The sequence below is a fragment of the Oratosquilla oratoria genome, chromosome 40 (assembly GCF_046742065.1).
Source record: "Oratosquilla oratoria isolate Oo_2021 chromosome 40, ASM4674206v1, whole genome shotgun sequence".
Taxonomy (NCBI): Eukaryota; Metazoa; Arthropoda; class Malacostraca; order Stomatopoda; family Squillidae; genus Oratosquilla; species Oratosquilla oratoria.
The window spans coordinates 19,517,929-19,541,595 of NC_134816.1; the positions used below are offsets into that span (position 1 = coordinate 19,517,929).

Sequence of the window (23,667 nt, forward strand, 5' to 3'; positions counted from 1 at the left end):
GATTGGGTTAGGTTTAGGGTGGGTTTGGTTGGATTGGATTAGGTTCGATATGGATGGGTTTGGGGTGAGTCTGGTTTGATTGGATAGGGTTAAGTTGGGGTGGTTTTGATCTGGTTGGGTTGTATTGTAGCAAGGTCATGCCTTGATTTGTTTTCTGTAGAATTCGCGTAGCATAAGTCAATGCCGCCTACCGTCGCTTCCGGATTGCCTGTCCACGGACCCCTACCAGCCTCACACCTGCCATGTCGGTGACTTCCGATCCTGCTGACAGCTCGTCGCGCGTAGAGACTGAGGTTTCGTTCCTCCTACCTCGTCACTAGGGAGGGGGGGGGTGGATAATGTAGTAAGGTCATGCCTTTATTCGTTTTTTGTAGAATTCGCGCACCATAAGTCAGTTTCTGTATTAATATTGTCACCCCGCTGAAACTTGCATTATGGAAATATAACTGTATTAATGCTATTATGTCCCACATATCTATATGTAAATATCTATAAATATCAGTACAATTATTCCATAATGCCTGAATTGTAATAAGTAAATAAAATTATTCGCAGTGCTCCTAAATGTAACATATGTCACTCTTGCAAAAAGAATTATGTTTCGCTGAGAATACATCGGCCTTGTTCACCTATATTCGCATATTTCCAATAAACGAGTCCCGAGAGAATTGAAGTTTACCTAATTCCATCTTCCCATCAGGGAAGTGTACCATTCACCAACTGTAGTAACCTAACACTACAGTATTTGGCCGTGTAAGGTTAGGCTGGGATGGTTTTGTTATTGTTTTTGTTAGGTTAGGTTAGGTTCATTTGATTTCTTATTTATATAAATTATATTCAGTATGTGCCGAGGTGTCAATTCTTCAGGCAGAATTTCCTGGGGTGACAATTCTTCAATTGGTTATTTTTGGGTGACAGTTCATCAGGTAAGTTGGTGTGTGTGTGTGTGTGTGTGTGTATGTTTGTTTCCGTGTGTGTGTGTAATTCACCATGGTCTTGGACCACGTGTTGGACTCGTGATCGACAGCTATTACCCTCCCGGATGAGAGCTCATATATGACCGATCTATGGGTAATGCCGTGGCTTTACACACACACCCAACTCCCCGCCCATGAAAGTTGGAGTAACGACTCGCAGCGCCTTGGGTGGGATTTGAACCCGGACCGCCGTAGTGGCGGCCGGGAACTCTACCACCGCGCCATGGAGTCGTATGTGTGTGTTTGTTCCTGTGTGTGTGTTTCAACATGGTGCCGTTTCACACCTCTTTGAAATAATTATTTCACGTTTCTCAAAAGAATCATGTGAGGACGGAGCCTTTGATATAATGTACGACGTTTCGTTTATTACAGCTTGATCAAGAACTTGGTGAAGCTGTATCGAGCGAAACTTGGCACTACCAAAGGTTCCGTCCTCACCTGGTGGTTCTTTCGATAGACTTATGGGTAATTGTTTATTACATTTGTATTACGTTAAGCAATACCGTGAATAAAGGGAGAGATTTTATTTATTATCGTAATCTACAAAGTTAGAAAATATTCTGACTTTCATTTCGTTGATTCACTGTCCGCTTGATACAACCTATGGTAGAATTCCCGCTTACAAAGCCTGTCTAGTCTCTTAGCTCTTTTTCATCTAAAACTTGACTTAATCTCTTCGTAAGCATTTTGGAAAGCATTTTCTACACGACTGATGACTAATATAGTTTTGTCTGTCGCTCTTTTTATGAAACAGATTCACTATAGCATTGCACTATATTACAAAAACGTATCATTTACATATACAATGTGTATACATTTGAGCTAATCTAAAGTAAACTTATGTCCTTGTGTTTTTCATACAATCTAGAGATATGTCTGTTCCGTAGATGCTTACTTTCATTTCGTACTTTTTTTAAATCGAGCATTACTTCTTCATGTGTAAATTCTGTACACGGTTAATGCGTACAAATTAAGTTCTTGACTGAACTGCAGAATATAGCGAGTAGGTATTTTTTCAGCGACAATTCTGTCCCTGCATTTGATAGTAAATTATCATCATTTATTGAATATCTGGGCTCTCTGGCAAATATCATGTTCAATTAAACTAATTATATCTATCCAAAAGAACTATTTACGAAAAAAAATATTTGACATACTGCACGTTTTTCGCTTTATTCATGCACAATGGGATGTGAAGGGTCCAGGAACAGAGGGGCATCCCCGCCACTTTTACAGGTTCCTGGTTAAGTACGGATCATGAAAGTTATAAACTTCCTCTATATGTATTCGTACATATGTTGTAAGCGCAAATTTAAATAGAATATACATTGTAAGGATATTCTATGGCAGAAATATACTTTTTACTCAATCAAGTTCTTTTGATTTGATATACTGATTTCCTCAGATGTACATATTTACACCCACAAAATGTGGATTAAATTTGTATCGTACATTTAAGATAAATTCTTATTTTTTCCCTGATGTATTATATGTCTTTGTAGACGTTATTTTGTTTTTCAGCAAATTTTCTTTCTTGTCAACATAATTTACTTTATTGTGACTATACAATTGCATCTGTCTTCTTTTGCAATCTGTAAATCTTTATCGTTTTTTTTTAATTATTATACGTGCAAAATATAAGCATGGCCATCATGATACAATTTGGTCTAGGTTGCATTTCTATAAACACATACATATTGCAGAAAAAAAAATCACATGGACGCATAATTCTAGATGTGCAGAAAACCTCACAGGAAAATAGGTCATAATCCGAGCGCTTTTGTTTATTCAGACACATGTAGTGACAGTACCATAGGGCAACATCCCGGTCGGAGCCGTATATTATACATACAGTTCCGTAGATTTCGCCCAGGTCTTAGAAGGGGTTTACACGGTCTGACGGTTCGTCGAACGCGGTTCGACAGACACGTGTTTAAAGTGATGTGTGAACGGGGTATTTGGTTGTCGAACACGTTGGTTAAACCCCAAATACCCCGTTCACACGTTCACACATCACTTTAAACACGTGTCTGTCGAACCTTGTAAACCCCCTCTTACCCCGCCACTCACTTCAGCAGGAATGGCACGGCACCTCACCGACTCCCCTTCAGAGGCAAGCCTCAACTTCTTGGTGGACACTCAGTGGCGCCGCTAGAGGTTCAAGAGTGCCTTCCCTTCCTGATCTCCTCTAGGCACTGCCATTCCTAACAGTGGCATCACGTGGACACACCACCTCCTGTTTCATGTGTGAATTGTTCCGGGCAGTCGCAAGGTTGATGTCCGAGCGGGTGACAGCCACACAAACCAGAAAAGTAAACAGACAGATAGATAAACAAACAAACAAACAAACAAATAAATAAATAAATAAATAAAAAGTCACCAACGGAGATGTGCTGTCCTTGAGGATCTCCGACTAATGCTCCACCTTGCAGACGGAGTTTGTAGTCACCCAGTAGGCCCTGGAACACACTCACCATCATCCTGAAGATGCGGTGGTCATCCACACGGACTCCAAGTCGGCCCTCCAAATGTTGCAGCAAACCAACCCAATCGACAACGTCAGGCTGGTGACACTCATCTGAGCAAACACAAGGAGGAGGTCGTCGTGAGCAGTTCAATTGGGTGCCCTGTCACGTGGGACTGCGAGGGAAGAAGATGGCGTATGTGGCACCCGTAGCAGTATTGGCGTCCCGGGGCGGGGGGGGGGGGGTAGTTACCCACTTCCCTAGGAAAGACTAGAATCTTGATTCGATTTTTATTCTTAACTACCTTCTCTACAAGACTTTGAAAAAGCTTGTGGCGAAACTAGTCAAGGATAAAAATCAGATTAAGACTTAAGTATTTCCTTTTCCCACCCACGTGTACCTACGTAAATAAATTTGAATTGAACTGATTTGTCTCCGGACATGTGCCCGAAGACATACAAGATCGAAAGGATACTAACAGCAGCAACGAAATTGGTTCCCAGATTTGTGTACGAAACCTGCAAAGGAAATTATAAAGCATTGTACCTAACAACAGCAAGAGGTAAATTGATAATAATGTTCAGATCATTAAAGGGCATAGATGAAATGGACAAGAGGGATGCTTACCTTGGTGAATGCTAACCAAAGTGAAAGTAAAAGAGGCAAAAGAGCTTAAAACTCATAAGAGGCGCCTCTTCTCGACTGCCTTGCAGTCTCAAACTAGCCATATCTATTTTTAGACATATTCAAACTTGTGCTAGTAATCACTTTTTCTGTGAGGCTGTTCCACTTATTCACTACCCTTGAATAAAAAAAAACTTATTATTCCTCTTTACTGTTGGGTGGCGCGGTTTCATTAACTTGAGGCTATGACCTCTTGTTTCTGGTAACCAACTGTAAATATTCTTCACCCCAAACTGTAGCAGTGTGTCGGTGAGGAAAGTTGAAAAACGGGGTCTCGCTTCTTGAGTTTTATTGTAAGCGGAGGTAAACAAACAAGCGACGTCAAGAACGTCTTCGTCTCAGTAACTTAACAAAAACAAAAGATGTCTACATAGGATTCAATTAGATATACATGACTAAAAGTGCTGTATAGGATCTAAACCTATTACAAAGTATAAAACATATGAGAATCACATATATAAGGAATCTACAGCACCAGTATACAATTCTTTAACACCATTTTCATGTATATAAAAATAATAATAAGACAATTAATCTCAATTTACCACACAAACCTTTCAAGATTTTGAAAGTTTCTATCATATCTCCTCGGGGCCTTTGTTCCTCAAGTGTAGTGACCCTCACTCTAGCTAATCTCTCCTCGTATGAACAGTTTTTCAGTCCCGGGACTAATTTAGTAGCCCTTCTTTGTACCTGTTCCAGTTTCTTTATATCACCTCTTATATATGGAGACCATGCTTGTACACAATGCTAAAGACACGGCCTTACCATTGGCTTATATAGGACCATTATCATATCCACATAAATACATGTCATTGTCTTATAAGGCCCAGCACTGAGTTAGCCTTTGCTGCAGCTTTAGCTATCTATCTCGAGGGCTTGAAATGACTAGTAATGATGACTCCAAACTATTTTTCCTTTTTGTATTACCTCCAGTACTTTCTTTCCCAAATTGTGCTCATATCCTGGGTTCTATCTTCCAATATGCATAACTTTACATTTCTCTTCATTAAACTGGAAGAACCACTTTTGGCGCCATTTCTTTAATACATTCAAGTATTGTTGTAGGGAACACATTAGGAAGAAAAAAATTCTAATGGATGTCAAGAAACTTTATTCTATGTTGGACAAAATTTGTGTCGGAAGCAATGCAGCAATACACAAATGTTCCAGCTCTTGGAATAACATATAAATTGAGGTATCCTTCGTTGAATTAATAGACAAATTTGCAACGGTATCATATTTGAACCTTAAAAATCTAGCTTCTTGTTCTCTTTACAATATGCTGTTCATCGAACGTTTAATTTCTAAAATAACAACGTGACGAGTTTTGTTATCCATAATCATGGGCAACTGCAAACATTTTGCTACTGGGTACGCCTGGCTGTTTTCCTGGTAATAACGCAAAAAAGTTTCTCACTTGTGATGTATTGCCGTGACATTACACTCCCATCATTTATCCTTGCATTGGTGTTACCGTGTGAGCTTGACCTTGAGCAGGTTGGAGGTTCAGCACCCAAATGGAGGGAGTACTATCTATTTCATAGCACCATGTACAGCCTCTTTAAAAATAGATTAGTCATTCCTTAATTCTCAAAGAAAACTATGTTGAACAGAATATGACGTTTACTTTCTATCAGCATTATTCATATATACGTCGAGAAAATGAGGATAGAAAATGACATTTCCTATTATATTAATAAAATCTTACTGCAAAATCATTTTTACATCTCAAATGTGTGGCATAACTAACATCGCACTGTAAATTTTTTTGACAATTAGATTTCATTATTTCAGGTAAAATGACGAAATTATTTAAAAGTTTATATGTCTGTGACTTGATAATTTTCTGTTATGTTTAATATTTCTTGAATAAGGAAATTGTGTTGTATTACAGGAAATTAAGTTCTTCTCTTTTCTGTTCAATTTTCGTAGGTAACTTGTCTGTTTGTTTACGTTCTGAGTGTAGACCAGGAACGTATTGGACAAGGAAGGTTAAGGCAAGCAAGGGCTCTTTGTCATTAGTGCTAGTTGCTTTCAATAATAACAAATCCAGAAGGAATCTGAACGCAATTTATCCATATTGTTGTACAGTTGGATTTCAGCATTAGATATATAAGTTGTACTGACAATTTATGCTATTTCCAGCTTGGTTGTGTTGTTGGTCACTGGTATTGCACCATTCTTCCGAAGAAGTTGCTGTACTTCTGTTGGCAGTGATTGGCTGTATTGCTCCAAACCTATTACTGGTAGATCTAATGACATTTGGTTCTTAAATATGTCTTTTATCAGCTTGTACTTCCGAGAACAAATGTCTACCAGAAGATTGGCGGCCATGCGGATATTGGTAGATGAAAATATTCCTTGTTTCTGAACAAGCTGTATTATAATATAGCAGCTGTCCCATAATATATGTTATTTCAAATTTCAGTACAGAAAGTGTGAAGTATGGACATTGTGATTGGGAACTTAGTTGAGGAAGAATGAACCTTGAAAAATTTGAAATACAAATATTGCTTTGTTAGGTACGCTTAACACGGTCTCACTAATTGCCGAACAAACCGAGAAAAGCCGAACAAAACAACAAAACCCAAACAAGGACGGGTTTTGCTCAAATGCATACTTTTATATATATATATGGTTGCATTATTTGAACTATTTTCTTTAAAATGTGTGATTTCCATGTAATATGATCAAAGAGAAGTTACGTTTTTATCCTCTGCAAAATTACCGAACACAGCTACGATTCGTCCAGCCCGCCGTCTATGATCACTGGTGGTATGGATCAAACTACACTTTTAAGTTTCTTACTGTTGTGTTAAATTACATGAAAATCACACATTTTAAAGAAAAGAGTTTAAATAATTCAACTATATGCAGTCTATTACACTAATAACACAACAGTAAGAAACTTAAAAGAGTGTAGCTTCATCTATACCACCAGTGATCATAGACAGCGGGCTGGACGAATCGTAGCTGTGTTCGGTAATTTTGCAGAGGATAAAAACGTAACTTCTCTTTGATCATATTACATGGAAATCACACATTTTAACAAAAATAGTTCAAATAATGCAACCATATATATATAGGTGTGCATTTGAGCAAAACCCGTCCTTGTTTGGGTTTTGTTGTTTTGTTCGGCTTTTCTCGGTTTTGTTCGGTTTGTTCGGCAATTAGTGAGACTCCGCTTAACATTAGGAATGCAGCATATAATGTCTCACTATATACTTTATAATGAAGAGGCAAAGGTAAAAGATATTTGAGATGTTGCGAATCATTATTTTCCAAAATGTTGTGTCTTTCCAGGAAATTTTAATGTTTGCACAGCACCAAAATTTGCCCTCCCATAGACCAAGTAATATGCACCCCAATTGGAATCTGGGGGTCATAGTTGTCCAAGGGTGTCCAGCGGATAATCCCCCCTCACACACACACTGCTAGGTGTTACAACCCCAACATTCATGTAGGTTAGGCCTATTTATGTTAGATTAGGTCCGTTCTGTTTAGTGTAGGGTCAGGCAAAAACAATTGTTTTCTTGTTGATCTAGGTGTTTCTGTCATCCATTTATACAAGCAGTCATTTGTTTGCTGATTTTCTTAAACCAAAATCTCTTGCTTCTCCAACATGAGTCTCCAGTCTGTTGGGGACTGGGTGATTGAAAAAATGTTTCTAATAAATAAATATAAGGCTTGTTCAGATCACAATTTTTTATTTTTTTTATTTTATTTTTTCTTTTTTCCCCAGGCCGAAAGGTAGATTTCTAGAGGTGCACACCTACACGAAATAGCAATAGAAAATTTATAATATTGTAAATTATAATATATGAACATAATTTGTTTTTGTCTTGGCAGAAACTAATAACAAAAAAATTATTTAAACCAATTTAATAACGAACAAAGTCATGGCTGGTGAATGATATGCCATGTTTGTTTTGATAGGTGCCGAGGTCAAAGAAATGAAAGGATAATAAATTCGTCTATTCTAATCTAATCTAACCTAATCTAATCTAACCTACCCTACCTACCTAACCTAACCTATGTAATCTAAGCTGTACTTAATAATGCAGTACCATACCTAAAATTCTAAAGATCATTTGGGTCATCATCATCATGATGGATGCTGACAGCCTGATTAAGTACTCGATTGGACTGTGGGTAGTAGAGTTGTTACATAGCTTGTAGGAAGCCTATTGTCTTTGTAACAGTACTTAACATCACCTGGAATTTGAGATCACTCGGTACACAAAATGAAAGCCATTGACTGGATTGGACAGATGACAACATGGCATCTTGATGTTATGCACACAGCCTCGTTTGGATATTTGCTTTTAGCAAGTTTTTTTTTTGTTATTGAGATCCGCCAAGAAAAACATATATTATGTTGATGTACAGTATTATAACTTACAAATTTAATAATTGATTTTCTAATGCTATATCGCATAGGTGTGCATTTCTAAAAAAATACTGACCAAAATATTTAGAGTTTCAAAATTGGGTAATTTGGCCTAAATATGCAGTTTCACTAATTTGTGTAGGGCTTTGTAGTAATCAATGGTAGTTTCATTTCTTGCATGTGAGAATGTATAAGATATACTAATCCAATATATAGAAAAGAAATTCATTCAGCAAAATAATAGATCTTTGTTTCAAGAAAAATATGTCGGCATTTAGAGATATGCTAAAGTTTGAATTATGATAATTTAAGAAACCATAAAAATCATTCAGCTGGGAAGCTGCCTTCCATTTGAGAGAGTAGATATTGTCACAAATGAAATAGAAATTTAAGATATGCTGATAGTTCATATTCATACAATATTCATACAAACACATACATGCTAGCTGGTATAATAATAAATGATTGTTACATCACATCATATACATTATATTTGCAGTAGTTTATAGATACAATATAAAGGGATTAGGTTGTTGGGTCAAGATTTGATGTATTATTATACAGCCATTAGTGGAGCTGTGTGTTCAGTGTTGGTACCTGTCCCTGATGATACCTGTTTTTATGTATATCTTTTAGCACACATTACCATATACTTCCATTCTGGTCTTCACACCAAAGCATTTGTTTTCCCATTACCACTGAATCAATTTGTATTTGTTTGCAGTAAAGAAAGTGAAAATCTATGCATATATACTAGGAAAATAGAGCCTATGGTAATTTATAGTTATACAGTCAACTCCCTGTTAACGCGAGGGTTATGTTCCTGGAGATGTAGTGTTAACGAAACATAATTTCTCCATAAGAAATAACGGTAATAGTGGGGATACGTTCCTGGACAACGGGAAAGTCCATCTATTTTGGGATTTTATTACTAAAAATCTTAAACAAACACACTATTAATAAATTTGAAGGTTACAGAAACAATAAAAACACACATTCTTACTATATTGGTATTTATTGTGCGGTAAAATAAAAAATTTCATGCATGTAAACATTATGACACATCACTACCATCGCTGTCACTTGCCGTGCTCCCATCCCCAACCTCACTCCCCTCTCCGTCCACACCCTACTCTGCCTCCTCACTCTGCTCTCCCTCCTTGCCTCACCCTGCCTCCTCACCTCCCTCTCCCTCCTCGCCTCACCCTGCCTCCCCTTCCTTGACTGTCTTTTTTTGAAAGAAATGGTCTGCGTCGTCTCTTTCTTCTTTTGACCTAACGTCACTTTGTAACAGTTCAGCTCCGACATAACTTTTCTGGCCACTGTTGCACTTCTGTTGATATTTGTATCTTTGGCCTCCAAGATATCTAGTCCTTCTCGTATAAATGAGAGTGCTTTTTCAAGATCACTTTTGGTCAAGACTCTCTCGGGCTCTGGGGTTTCTGATATAGGCCGAGATGCAGCTGCCTCCAACTCTGCATTCTGTATCATCTCCATCTCTAACAGTTCTTCATTAGGCAGCTCCACTGTTTGCGGTTCTAACAGTTCATCAATGTCCTTCTGCTCAAGTTGGTCAAACCCGGCTTCTCTGGCCTTGTCAAGACTTTCCTTGTTAGCTTAAGAGACATTTTCTTGGATGTCAAAGCCAACGAAATCGTACACCAACTGAGGACACAGATGATTCCAAACCCCGTTTAGGCATTTCCTTGGCACTTTCTCCAAAGATTCTTTAATGAAGCGGAGAGCATCTTTGATGGTAAACTGCTTCCAATATTCCTTCACGGTCATCTTGTCTTTTTGTGTCCTCTCAACCATGTCAGTCAGGGTTGAACGTAGATAATACGACTTGAAGGTTTTAATAATTCCTTGGTCACATGGCTGCAGAATGGAAGTGGTGTTTGGCAGCAAGAAAGTGAGCTGAATATTGTTGGAGAGATTTTCTATTGACGGGGGATGGCTGGGAGCATTATCCGAGATCAGGAGAATCTTGAATGGAATCTCTTCCTTCTCGCAGCAAAGTTCTAACTCTTTCTCCAATTTCCCAAAGTAATCCTTGAATATGCTCCCCGTCATCCATCCTTTTTTGTTGGAATACCAGTAGCAGGGTTGGAAGGTCTTGACGTAGCCCTGTGAAGACACAAGAACAAACCAAATTAGTGTGCTGTAAATTGTGAGTTGGTGACACAATTTTCTTTTTTGTTTTGGTGCACGAAAAAATGAGCATTTACAATCTCGGTAAAAAATGTCAAAGCTTTCATGACTAATAATCAACATCCATACATACATACCTTCAATGCTCGTGGATTTTCCGAGTGGTAGACAAGGGCAGGTTTCAGCTTGCAGTTTCCCTCTGCATTGGCACCGAACAAGAGCGTAAGACGATCCTTGGAGGCCTTAAATCCAGGTGCTGTCGTCTCCTCAACCGAGATATAGGTCCGGTTGGGCAATTTTTTCCAATATAGACATGTCTCATCTATATTAAGAATCTGCTTGGAAGTGTAGCCACCTTCCTCGATGATGGTCTTGAGGGTAGCCGGATATATTTTGGCTGCTTCCACATCAGCAGATGCAGCTTCCCCAGTCATTTTGAGATTGTGGAAGCCATATCATTTCTTGAACCTGGAGAACCACCCAGAACTGGCATTGAAGGTCTTGGCTTTGTCTTTGTCTTCCTCATTCTTGTCTTGCACATCCTGGTAGAGACTTAGAGCTTTAGCTTTTATGATGGCCATGCTGATAGGTACATTATGCTTGTTTTGGTTTTGGATCCATTGTGCCAATAACTTCTCCATCCTCTCCATCTCCATGGATCTTGCTCAGGAACATTGTGAAGAGGAGGCTGATGTACCAGCAACAGAACTGGCTCTGATGGTCCGCAAAGTGTTCTCATTCAGTCCGGTAGCATGAACAATAACAGAAGTTCTTTCACCCCGATCATAACGATCCAACACTTCTAACTTCTTTTCTATGGTGACAAGTTTTCTTGACCTCTTTGCTGCACTCTCCTTTGGGGAACCAGGACGCTTGGGTGCCATAGTACATGAATTTATGTCACACAAAACTTTGATAAGATTGTTTATGAGTTCCACACGCTGTGAGGGCTGGCCTCACACTGAGGACAAGAGGCAGAGAGCGGGAATGCAGGAGTCAGCATCTCTCCCGCGCTCTGGCGGCGTGATATTCAACTACAGTAGGTGGGAAATTCAACTCGCGTAACATCGGACATTTCATTGTTATCAGAATATATATTAATAAATTTTAAGTCGTGTGAGATCAAAATTGTGTTAACAGAACTCGTATTAACGGGGAGTTGACTGTATGCCCATTCCGTGTCAACTATATATGTCTCTGTCCAAGGAATTTCTTTTCCATTATGAGAATCTGTAACCAAGTGAAATTTGTGTATATTATGATGACTCAGGCATGATATTCTTCCAATTTAAATCGGAATTCAGATTTTTTTTTTTTTTTTTTTTTTTTTTTCTGACAATGATCTCGATTTTTTGTCATTAATTCCTGATTGTAATAAACGAAACTGTAAAAAAAAAAAAAAGATTTTGTTGTGGTCGAATAATTTTTGGTTGATGTGAAGTATTGGGCAATTCGTATGTTGCCTGTACCTGTGTGTAAGCGGTTTATTTTGTGCTGGCTTGCAAGTGATTCGTTTTGTGTAGCATTGTGTGGTGTGGTGCACACATGTATGTATAGTAAGGTGATGACTGGGGTAGATTTTATTTTGGCCGAATTATATCAAAAGTAACATCAACAGAACAGCTTGCATGCGTTTGTTTACTAGTGATTCAGCCCAGGGACTCAGCCTAGGCCCACGGCCCACAGCCCCCTGACCCCCACCGGGGGCTCTGCCCCTGGACCCCCGACCAATGTAGATTTTTTTTTGTTTACCCATTATCATGCCTGATATATTGCTGTCACAATAGAGACTGTCTTGGTCAATCAGAATAGCTCTAGTTTTGAAAACTTTGGCAACTATATGGCAACTATATGGCAAAAAATGTCGTTGTCAGAAACAGTGTAAGATAATGTTTGATTACTGATATAACAGCTCCACCCAAAAGTCTTACAAGGTCAACAACACCCTCATCTCCAAACAAGTTCCAAGATTTCTAAACTTCAAATGTATTTCCTACACATCTTCACATAAGGAGAGCTACTCTTCTCATACTATTATACTAATATAACACAAACAGCAGTCCAAAATCTTTTCCCAGAGAGATGTGGCTGTTGTGGCTTCCAGTCAATGTGGCATGAGGCAGTGCTGTAAATCCTAAGCTTATAAGCATAACTCCTAAATGTGTATTGTATACTGTTAGGAATTGGATTGCAGTATAACTTATATTCCAGATATGATTCATCAGTCTTGTTCTTACAGACATGGGAAAGAAAAGCCGATCATATGAGAAAGGGAAGAAGAGAAGAAGGGATGATGCTTATTCAGATGAAGAAGGTGGAGAGGAGCTAGATGGAGTTCCTCAAGCTTCTACACAAAACATTGAGGTAAGGTTTTTTCATGACTTTGACAGATTGACAATTATTGTAAGGTTGTGGGAATCCAGCCAGATTTTAATTTGGCTTTCATTCTGTAAATGGCATATGAGACTGTTCAAAAATTAATTTTAGTATGGCAGTTGTTGTTGTTGTTGTTGTCGTTCCCTAGACTGTCTGTCCGAGCAGTCCCGTCTCCCCAAGGAACGCCACAGCCAAAACTGGGTTTTCCCACAAATCCTTTATAGAGTGTATGTTGTGTTGTTTGCGTGCATGATTGTGTATAATGCAGTCTTCCAATATGTGTTGTATGGTATGGGATGAAGTGTTACATCCTGGGCAGCTGTTCACAATGCGGTCATCCAGCCTCTTCTGGTAGCTTAGAAGTGCTGGGTGGTGGCTGCACCGCAGTCTGGCCAGGTGGACTCTGTCCTTTCGTGGGAGAGAGGATTCAGAAGGGTGGATATCAAGGAGTCTGGCATGCAGCAGTGTGTTGTCTCTCAGTATGTTAATGGAGCGGTGAGTGATATGATTATGAATATGTTTCCGGAGGCTGGTATTTGGTGGTTGTGGAGGAAGAGAAGAGAGTATCTGTGTGTGATACAGGTCTTTGGGTGTTGTTTTAATGTTTCTTGGTGTGTGTGGGTGTTCTGCTATGTAGTGTAGCGAGTGTGATGTGTTTGTGGTGGCTGCGGCAAGTGTTTGTGTGCCTCTCATGTCGAGGTGGTCCTTGACTTTGAGGACTTTTGTTTCATGGTGTAAATGGTCTGTAGGTATTGTATTTGTGCAGCCTGTAATTGTTTTTAGGGCTTTGTTTTGTATGATTTGAAGGGTGTTGTGGTGTGTCTCACTGAGATTAGGAGCCCATGCAGGACTCACATAATTCATCACTGAGCGTATGCATTGTTTGTATATTGTTGTATTAGTTTCTTTGTTTTGTCCAAATGTTGTTCCAGCGATTGACTTAAGTGCGTTAAGTGTAGGTGTGCATTTGTTTTTTGTATTTGTGATGTGTTGTTTGAAAGACATGGATGTATCCTATGTTACACCAAGAATTTTCGGTGTGTTTTTGTGTCGTATTAGAGTGTTGTTGATGTAGAGATGAGGTATGTATTTGTGTTCTTTTGTCCAGTTGGTGAGAAGTGTTGCTGTAGATTTGGTTGGAGCTATTTTGAGTCTGTTTGTGATGAACCATGTGTTGAGTGTATCAAGGTATGGCTGGATTATTTCTGGAGCTTTGTCTGTGTTATGATGTGTGCATGTGATTGTTATGTCATCTGCATAGGAAGAGATTTGTATTTCTGAGGTGTCTGGTGTGGGTAAGTCATGCATGTATAGATTAAAGAGCGTGGGGGATAGAACAGAGCCCTGTGGTACTCCATTCTTAATGTTTCTGATTTGTGATGATTGGCCATTATATGACACGTAAGCATTCCTACCTGCCAGATAATTGGCCAGCCATCTTTTGGTGTTATTGTGCATGTCTGTGTTATATATTTTATTTGTTAGGTTGTGGCAGGGGATAGCATCAAAAGCTTTACTAATGTCTAATGTTATAAGAAGTGTTCTGTGGTGGGGCCTATCTGAATTGATGCCATCTAAAATTCTTTGTGTGAGGTTTATCAGAAGAGTGTTTGTGGAGTGTAGTGGCCTAAAACCGTGTTGTGAGTCAGCAAGGGGAATATGTGGTGTGTGACAAGTTTAAGTATTAGGCGTTCAATGACTTTAGAGGGGGTGCAGAGAAGTGTGATTGGGCAGTGCGATGTTGGGATTGTTGGGTCTTTGTTCAGTTTTGGAATGGTGATTATTTTACCATGCTTCCAGATGTCGGGTATAGTGTTGTGTGAATAGCTGTAGTTTGCAATGTTTGTGAGTGCGTGTATACCACTGATCTATATAACACCTGGATAGCGTATACGGGCCGTGGGCTGCCCCAGGAGTGAGGCCAGCGGGCGGGACATGGCCGCCATAATGGAAGTACCAAAACAGCTAGTGTGAATCGCTCCGCCGGTCATTATAACACCATTTTTAGATCAGTGTCATGGGAGCTGTCGTGTTACTCTCGTGGCCTGTGATCCAAGCATGATTGGGTATATAATGGCCACACAATTCGTCGCTGCTGGGCCCTCCATGTACATACATACATACATACGTACGTACATACATATACAAGGTGTATATCAAAATAGCATCATCACAATAAAACAATATATTGATATTTATTACCTCTGGCAGAAATAACCATTTATATACATAAACTTGTGCATGTACAGTATATGGATGAGTTGGCATTGACAAATTATAATTCCAGTATATATTATAACTTCAAGGGAATGTTACACAGACAACAAATGGGATAATGATATATAGTCAAAATATTATAGGGATAATAGATCTATACTAGCATTTAACGGAATAAATATCCCTATAACATTTGATTACTGTACTGCTTATCGTTATTGGTGCTTGAATAAAAAAAAAAATTGATAACTCCTTCCTCACTTTGACACCGGTTACTTTTTGAGAATACAATTTGGAGATATGATGGAGCCTGATTTTGCAGAAGCACGTGACGATACACTTGATCAAATTGACGATGAGGTTAGAATCCGGGGTTGTGTCGATCATGTGGAAAGATAGAGAAATTGCCATATCTATGATCTAAATCGTTTCAAATAGTAAAATATCGCATTAAAGTGGTGAACATGTAAGGGGCCATTCAAAGAGTATGTAACGCTGGGGGGGGGGGGTGCATGGTAGATGCGATGCGTTACGAGGATGTGGGGGTGTTTTCAACAGTGCTACGCAACGCTAATAATGGTTATTTATATTCATTTATTAATTTATGTCATAAATTATGCACTGAAATAGCATATCCTTAACAGATCGAGCAATAAATATCGAGCAAAAAAATCCAAAAACATCATACCATGTTTCATTCTTTGATGCAATCGTAAACAATTTCACACAGGACAAATAAAAATGAGTATGTTTTGGTGAGAAGTCAAGGGGGAGGGGTGTTTGGCGGATCTGGCCTACACTTGATGGGGGTGCCGAGTTGTAATTAGTTGTAGTCAGTGTTATGTAATACAGGGAGATGTAACACCCAGTGTTACGCAATGTTACATGAGGTGGGGGGTGTCGAATTTCACCAGAAAAAACGTTACATAATTTTTGAACGGGCCCCGAATAGTAATTCAGCCCATCTAATGTGAATTCCTCACACTTCACAATATAGAAAAAGCCTACACATGTAATCAGGAAGAACAATTGGTTCTATACAGCTACACAGCTCTGGACAGCGTTTGAGCCTTATAAGATATTTTTAAATGATAAATATCTATCCTGCTATTGCCACGATTACATTCGTGACAAATGGGTTGATGCTAGATCTCTATTTCTTACGATAATAAATACAAAGCATTAACATGACAACACCTAACAAAACAGTTGGTGGGCAACATTTTATTCCTGATGGCCGCATCATTTCTTGATGGGTATCGGGATATTTTGGGTAATAAAACCTTAATTTACTTACGAGTGGAAGGACTGCTCACATCCACCTTTTCTCCGGTTGGTGCAGTTGAATGCAGCACAAGTTGGCATTGTAAAATGATCGTTGAATATGTATATGGGAGCGAAAGCTGCCGAGAACTGTAACTGTATCAGATCAGTGATCGCGTGGCGCGACTTTTTTTTGGTACTAACATCATGGCTGCCGCCGACCTCATAATCTCGACAGCGATCCGTGATCCAGTTATATCTAGATCAGTGGTGTATACCTTGTGGTCCAATGTGTTTTAGGTGGATGTTACTTATGTTATCAGGGCCACAGGCAGATGAGTGCTTGAGATTATGTATTATGTGTTTTGTCTGACTGTCTATGAAGGGTGTATAGTCTGAGTCTGTGGAAAAGTCTTTCTTACGTCGAATAGTGCGTCGGTCATCAGGGTGAGAAGTGAGATGGCTTGTCCGTGCAAAATGATTTATGAGTGTATTTGCTTGTTGTCTGTTTGAGGGTAGATTGTCTGTTGTTGTGATTATTGCTGCGTGAGAGCATGTTGTGTTACTGTTGGATAGTGTAATGCTGTTGAGTGTTTTGTACAATTTGCTGGTGTTTGTTTTGTGATCAAGTGTATTGATAAAGTTTTGCCAATTTTGTGTTTTTTGTTCGTGTATTTTATTGGCAATCACAGTGTTTAGTGTTTGTATTTGGTCTGCTATGTTTTGAGGGATAGGTGTGGGGGTATTGTGTTAAGTGTGTCTCGTTGTCTGATGAGGCCTTGGATTTCTGGTGTGAAGTTGGGGTTGTGTGATTTTCTGTTGCCTCTAGGGATGTATCTCTTGTCTGCGTTTTGTATGATTGTATTAAAAGTGTGCGCAGCATTGTTTATGTTTGTGATTGGTGTACTGTTAAGTGTTTCAAAATGTTGTTCTGTCTCTTCAGTAAAAGCTTCCCAGTTAGCTCTCTTGTATTTGGTGTATGTGTGTCTGTGGCCAACTGGGGTGCATCTTGTTTTGGTGATGATGATGATGATTGGAAGGTGGTCAGAACTAAGGGTTCCGACCACTCTCCATGATGTTGTTGGGGTTAGGCAGGGGGAGCAGAAGGTGATATCAGGAGAGGAGGGAGTGTATAGGGCTTGGTGTGGGATATGTGTATGATTATGTGTGTTGTTCATGATAGTCAATGAGTCAAACTGAGTCTGTATATCAAGCCCTCTGTCTATGTCAGGGTTGTCGACATACCAGGCAGACGACTTGGCGTTGAAGTCACCACCCATGATCAGGTTGGGGATTGAGGCTAGTTGGCTAAATTGAGGCCTGAAGGTGTTTGGAACTGTGGGGGATGATGGGGGGTGAATGTACATGTTAACTATTGTCAGTGTTGATTTGTTGCCTGTGCGGATTCGAATGGATTGGATTTCTGTAGTGTTATCTGTGGTAGGGAGGAGAATTTTGGTTGTGGCACTTGTGTCCACAAAACAGATGGAGTGGTGGATCAGGGTGATGAGTCCACCGCCATTGCCGTCGGTCTGGTCTTGTCTGATGGTGGTGTAATTATGAAATGATGGTGTTTTGTGTGAGTGTCTTAGTTTTGTTTCTTGTATAATCGCAATGTGTATGTTGTGTTGTTTAAGAAAGTGTTCGAGTTATGTTTTTTCCTGTTAATACCGTCAATGTTGTGTTGTAATATGTTGATGTGTGTTCTGTATGTGTTGTATGTTGCCGTTTGGGGTTGTTGTTGTTGTTGTCGTTCCCTAGACTGGGGAAGGTATAGGATCTGGGTTAGAGGGGGGGAAAGGAGGATTGGGGACAAAGGAAGGGGAGTACTGATTGGGGATAAGGGCAAAGGGAAATTGGGAGTAAGTAAGGGTGCTGGCTGTGGTTGGGGAGGTGGGAGTGGGGTTACTGGAGGGCAGGTAAAACATGTCCAAGTCTTTGTGTATTGGTTTGTGTCAGCAAGTGTTGTACAAGTGAGGTGGGCCCAGTTTTTGCACATATTGCACTGAACTGAGCCTTTTGTCTGTGCTCGAGGTAATGGGTTTAGAGCATGTTGGGCATGTGTATTTTGTGTTGGGCCCAGGATTGCTCTCTACATCTCCGGCTAAAATTAGAAGAAGAGGGGTGATCGCCGGAAAATTACCCCTCGGTGCAGAAAAAACGTAACATTGCATGTTGAGAAAAAGGATTGTGGCAGTTGAGTTAAGGTGGTTGTTTGTTAGAATTTAGGTTAGTGAGTTGACAAGAGGAAGATGGGCAGAATATTTTAGGGAGTTGCTAAATGTGAAGGAGGATAGGGAGGGAAAGATAGTTGCAGTGGGAAATGCTAAGAAAATGACCATGATGAGTGAGGAAAATGGAGGAGAAATAAGGAAGGATGAAGTGAAGGCAGTTGTTAAGATGATGAAAGCAGGTAAGGCACCTGGTCTGGATGGATGCCATGCAGAATGTCTAAGAAAAGGAGGTACAGTGATGGTGGACTGGCTGGTGAGGTTATTTAATGTTTGCTGGAGAGAGGGTAGAGTGCCGGAGGACTGGAGGAGTGCCTGTATAGTTCCACTTTACAAGGGAAAAGGGGACAAGTGTGAATGTAGTAGTTTCAGAGGGATTAGCTTGTTAAGTGTAGTTGGGAAGGCTTATGGGAGGATCTTGATTGAGAGGATTAGGAGAGGAACAGAGGGAGTAATTGGTGAGGAACAGTGTGGATTTAGGACAGGTATAGGTTGTGTAGATCAGATCCTTGTGGTAAGACAAACATGTGAGAAAGCTACAGGAAAGGGGAAGGATGTTTTTTGGGCTTTTATGGATCTGGAAAAGGCTTACAATAGGGTAGACAGAAAGGCACTGTAGGAGGTTAAGCAGATATATGGGATAGGAGGAAAGCTTTTGGGAGCTGTCAAGAGTTTTTATGAGTGTAGTAGAGCTTGTGTCAGGATTAGAAATGGAGAGAGTGAGTGGTTCGAGGTAAAGGTGGGACTTCATCAAGGATGCGTTATGTCGCCCTGGCTGTTCAACTTATACATGGATGGGGTAGTGCGAGAGGTAAATGCAAGGGTAGTGGGTCAGGGATTGGAGATGGTTAAAGAAAATTGAGAAAATTGGGAGATGAGCCAGCTGTTGTTTGTGGACGACACAGCGCTTGTGGCAGGATTGGAGGAGGGATTGAGGAAGTTGGTGACAGAATTTGGGAGAGTATGTGATAGAAGAAAGCTAAAGATAAATGTGGGTAAAAGTAAGGTGATGAGATGTACAAGGGGTGAAAGTGGCAGTAGACTGGAAGTGAGCATTAAGGGAGAGTGACTGGAGGAAGTGGGTAGTTTTAGATACTTGGGTGCAAATGTGGCAGGAAAAGGTGGAGTGAAGGTGGAGGTAGAATGTAGATTGAGAGAAGCGAGTAAATGCCTTGGTGGATTGAAGAGTGTAATGAGGAATAGACATTTGGGAATGGATGCTAAGAGGAGACTGTATGAAGGAGTGATTGTGCCAACAGCACTGTATGGGACAGAAACATGGAACGTAAGAGAGGAAGAGAGAAGGAGTTTGAATGTGTTTGAGATGAGGTGCCTGAGAAGTATGATAAGGGTTACTAGGCTAGATAGAGTGAGAAACGAGAAGGTGAGGAGGAGAGTAGGGTTGGAAAGGGAGTTGGGAGGTAGGATTGATGAAAGAATATTGAGATGGTTTGGACACATGGAAAGAATGAGTGAAGAAAGATTAGTAAAAGAGGTGTGGAAGGTAGAAGTGGAAGAAGTGAACATGAGGGGACGTCCTAGGATGAGGTGGATGGATGGGGTGAAGGGAGCTTTGGGGAAGAGGGGAATGTCTGTTGAGGAAGGATGGGAGAGGACAGAAGACAGGGATGAATGGAGAATGGTTGTATATGGATGATGTTGTGATGCATGAGGTGGAATGGGCGGGGGGGTGAGGTAGTATGTGTGAGCAAAATTTGACGCAGCCCGAAGGGATTTCTCCCCGTCCTCTCCTTTTATGCATGGGGGGACGGAGAGGGGGGGGGGGGTCGCCGATTTAATGAAGCTGCCTTGCTGTGGATGTGCTGTGTCTTGCGACACTGCTTCTGACCCAGGGCAGTGGACAAGGTGCAGGGATGACCCGTCATCCAGGAGGTGCTAAGATAAGAGGGAGGGTGGAGGGGTGTGGAGTGTATTCAGGGATGGAATGGGTGGGAATGGTTTTATGCCTTTTCCTTTTTGGCTACCTCCCTTGTATATGTATGTATGAGTTGCTTTTGTATTTCCTTTTTGACATTTTATCTCTTTTTAGCCAAGTTTTGTTGGGTGTATTATCCGTAGTGTGATGAAAAGGTGTAGCCCCAACGATTGATGTCAGCTTGGTAATTAGACATTATTTTTTACAGGACCGTGCAGAGAAGGACATTCAAAAGGATCAATATGGAGGTCTTGACTTCCGCTCCATTGTTGTTCTTCGAACTGATCATGAATCACGACCCCTCTGGGTGGCTCCTAATGGTCATATCTTCCTTGAATCTTTCTCGCCAGTGTATCGCCATGCCAAAGACTTCCTTATTACCATTTCTGAGCCTGTTTGTCGCCCAGAAAACATCCATGAATACAAACTCACTGCATATTCCTTATATGCAGCTGTAAGTGTAGGTCTTCAGACACATGATATAATAGAATACCTTAAAAGGCTTAGCAAGACTACTGTCCCAGAGGGCATCTGTGACTTCATCAAAGCGTGCACATTGTCATATGGTAAGGTTAAACTGGTGCTTAAGAGAAACAAGTATTATGTGGAAAGTGATTTTCCAGAAGTTATCCAAAAATTGATCAAACATCCAGCTATTCAGGAATGTATGCTTCGGCCAGATGAAGGGATTGTTGCCTCTGATAAACAGAAGGCCAAGTCTATCACATTTACAAGCCATCAAGCACAGCTAGCAGGTGGGGAAACAACTACTACAGAGGAGAAAAAAGAAACCACTGAGCAGGGAGAGAATACTAATGGACAGACAGCAGTTCCAGATGATATAGCCAACTTTTATGAGAAATTTGACAAGGGAGATGAAGAGGAAGAGGATGAAAATTTGAAAACTTTATCCTTTGAAGTAAATCAGGACAGAATTGAATTGCTTCAGAAGTCTTGTATTGGCCTGGATTATCCACTTCTTGCAGAGTATGACTTCAAGAATGACACTGTTAATGATGATATTAAGATTGATCTAAAGCCTTCTGCTGTACTTAGACCCTATCAGGAGAAAAGTTTGCGTAAGATGTTTGGAAATGGTAGAGCCCGATCTGGAATTATTGTCCTTCCATGTGGTGCAGGTAAAAGTTTGGTTGGTGTGACAGCATGTTGTACTGTCAATAAGAAGACCCTTGTCCTGTGTAACTCTGGTGTATCTGTTGAACAGTGGAAACAGCAGTTCAAAATGTGGTCCACTGCCACAGATGACATGATTTGCCGATTCACGTCTGATGCTAAAGACAAACCTTTCAATGCTGGAATTCTTATCACCACCTATGCTATGATATCACATAATCAGAAGAGAGCATACGAGGCAGAACAAACTATGAATTGGCTAAAAGAACAGGAATGGGGCATCATGGTTTTAGACGAGGTTCACACCATTCCGGCCAAAATGTTTCGTCGTGTGTTGACCATTGTACAGGCTCACTGCAAGCTTGGACTTACAGCAACACTTGTGAGAGAAGATGATAAAATTGCAGATCTGAATTTCTTGATTGGGCCTAAGTTATATGAAGCTAATTGGTTAGAATTACAGAAAGAAGGATACATTGCCAAGGTACAATGTGCTGAGGTGTGGTGTCCAATGACTCCAGAGTTTTATAGGGAATATCTGACTGCTAAAGTATCAGATCAGAAGATCAAGTTGCTTTGTGCCATGAATCCAAATAAATTTAGAACCTGTCAGTTTCTTATCAGGTACCACGAGAACCGCAACGATAAGATCATTGTCTTCATTGATGAAGTGTTTGCACTACGTCACTATGCCATGGCCATGAACAAGCCCTTTATCTGTGGTAAAACAAGCCAGAAGGAACGTATGATGATCATTCAGAATTTCAAACTCAATCCTAAAGTTAACACCATCTTCTTCAGCAGAGTAGCTGACACTTCCTTTGATATTCCTGAAGCCAATGTCCTGATTGAAATATCATCTCAAGGTGGATCTCGTAGACAGGAAGCACAACGTTTAGGTCGTATTCTCCGTGCTAAAAAGGGTGCCGTGGCAGAGACTTTCAATGCATTTTTCTATGCACTTCTTTCCCAAGATACCAGGGAAATGGGTTATTCAAGGAAGAGACAAAGTTTTCTTATTAACCAAGGTTATGCATATCAGGTCATCACTCCTGCTCAGCTGATTGGCATGAATGAGGAAGACCTCAAGTATGGTGTACGTGAAGAGAAAATGAAGCTATTGGAGACCATCTTAGCAGCCTCAGAGGCAGATATGTATGAAGAGAATACAATTGACGGCCGCTCAGGTGCTGGGGGGAATTTCCAGCGAAGAGTTGGCTCTATGGGTTCAATGTCTGGTGGTGATGATTCTGTGTATGCTGAGCTGCGGAAAAAGAATGCTGTCAACAAGGACCACAAACATTTCCTCTTTAAGAAATATCGGTCTTAATTAAGATAAAAGATTATTTTGTAAAAATTAGATATAAGCATTGTGATGTGATTGTGTGTATACAAGAATTCACCGATGTGTTGTGATATTTATATTTTTTTTAAACATGGAAATCAAATGGTTAGTTATTATATTCAAGTATCTTTTTAGTAAAAAAATAAAAATACAAAAGACAAACCTGTTTTATTAACCTTGAAGACAAAATATGTTTCTTAATCTGTTATATGACTCCTTCGTATCATCTTTTGGCATAATAAGCATTCTTTTCACTGTTGGGAGTGAATCTTCATTTTAGTTGCATGATAATTTCTCGTATACTTATGAGAATTTTAGGATAGAGTTGGCCTTGATGTAGATATGAATTTAGTAAATCCACACAAAATTAGGTCTCCTTTGTCCCATTGTTATCGCATATATAAATAGTTGTGAGCTCAATTTTAGGAAAGCTGGCCTCAAAGCAGTTGAAACAATTGTTAATTTCACACAAAATTTAGTGTTTTTGTCTCATTG

The 23,667-nt window shown here is 40.0% G+C and overlaps 1 protein-coding gene across 2 annotated transcripts; it reads left to right on the plus strand.

The window, feature by feature from the left end:
* Positions 1 to 6,046: 6,046 nt before the first annotated feature.
* Positions 6,047 to 23,334, plus strand: hay (ATP-dependent DNA helicase hay). 2 transcript variants are annotated; one of them, XM_076177163.1, is made up of 4 exons: positions 6,047 to 6,126; positions 6,275 to 6,375; positions 12,910 to 13,034; positions 20,902 to 23,334. In XM_076177163.1, exons 3-4 carry the CDS (start codon positions 12,912 to 12,914, stop codon positions 23,155 to 23,157), a joined length of 2,379 nt encoding a protein of 792 aa, XP_076033278.1. In that variant the 5' UTR covers positions 6,047 to 6,126; positions 6,275 to 6,375; positions 12,910 to 12,911; the 3' UTR covers positions 23,158 to 23,334. The 2 variants fall into 2 exon arrangements, with proteins under 2 accessions (XP_076033278.1, XP_076033279.1); XM_076177164.1 differs by lacking the exon at positions 6,275 to 6,375 and having other exon boundaries at positions 6,065 to 6,126.
* Positions 23,335 to 23,667: the final 333 nt, after the last annotated feature.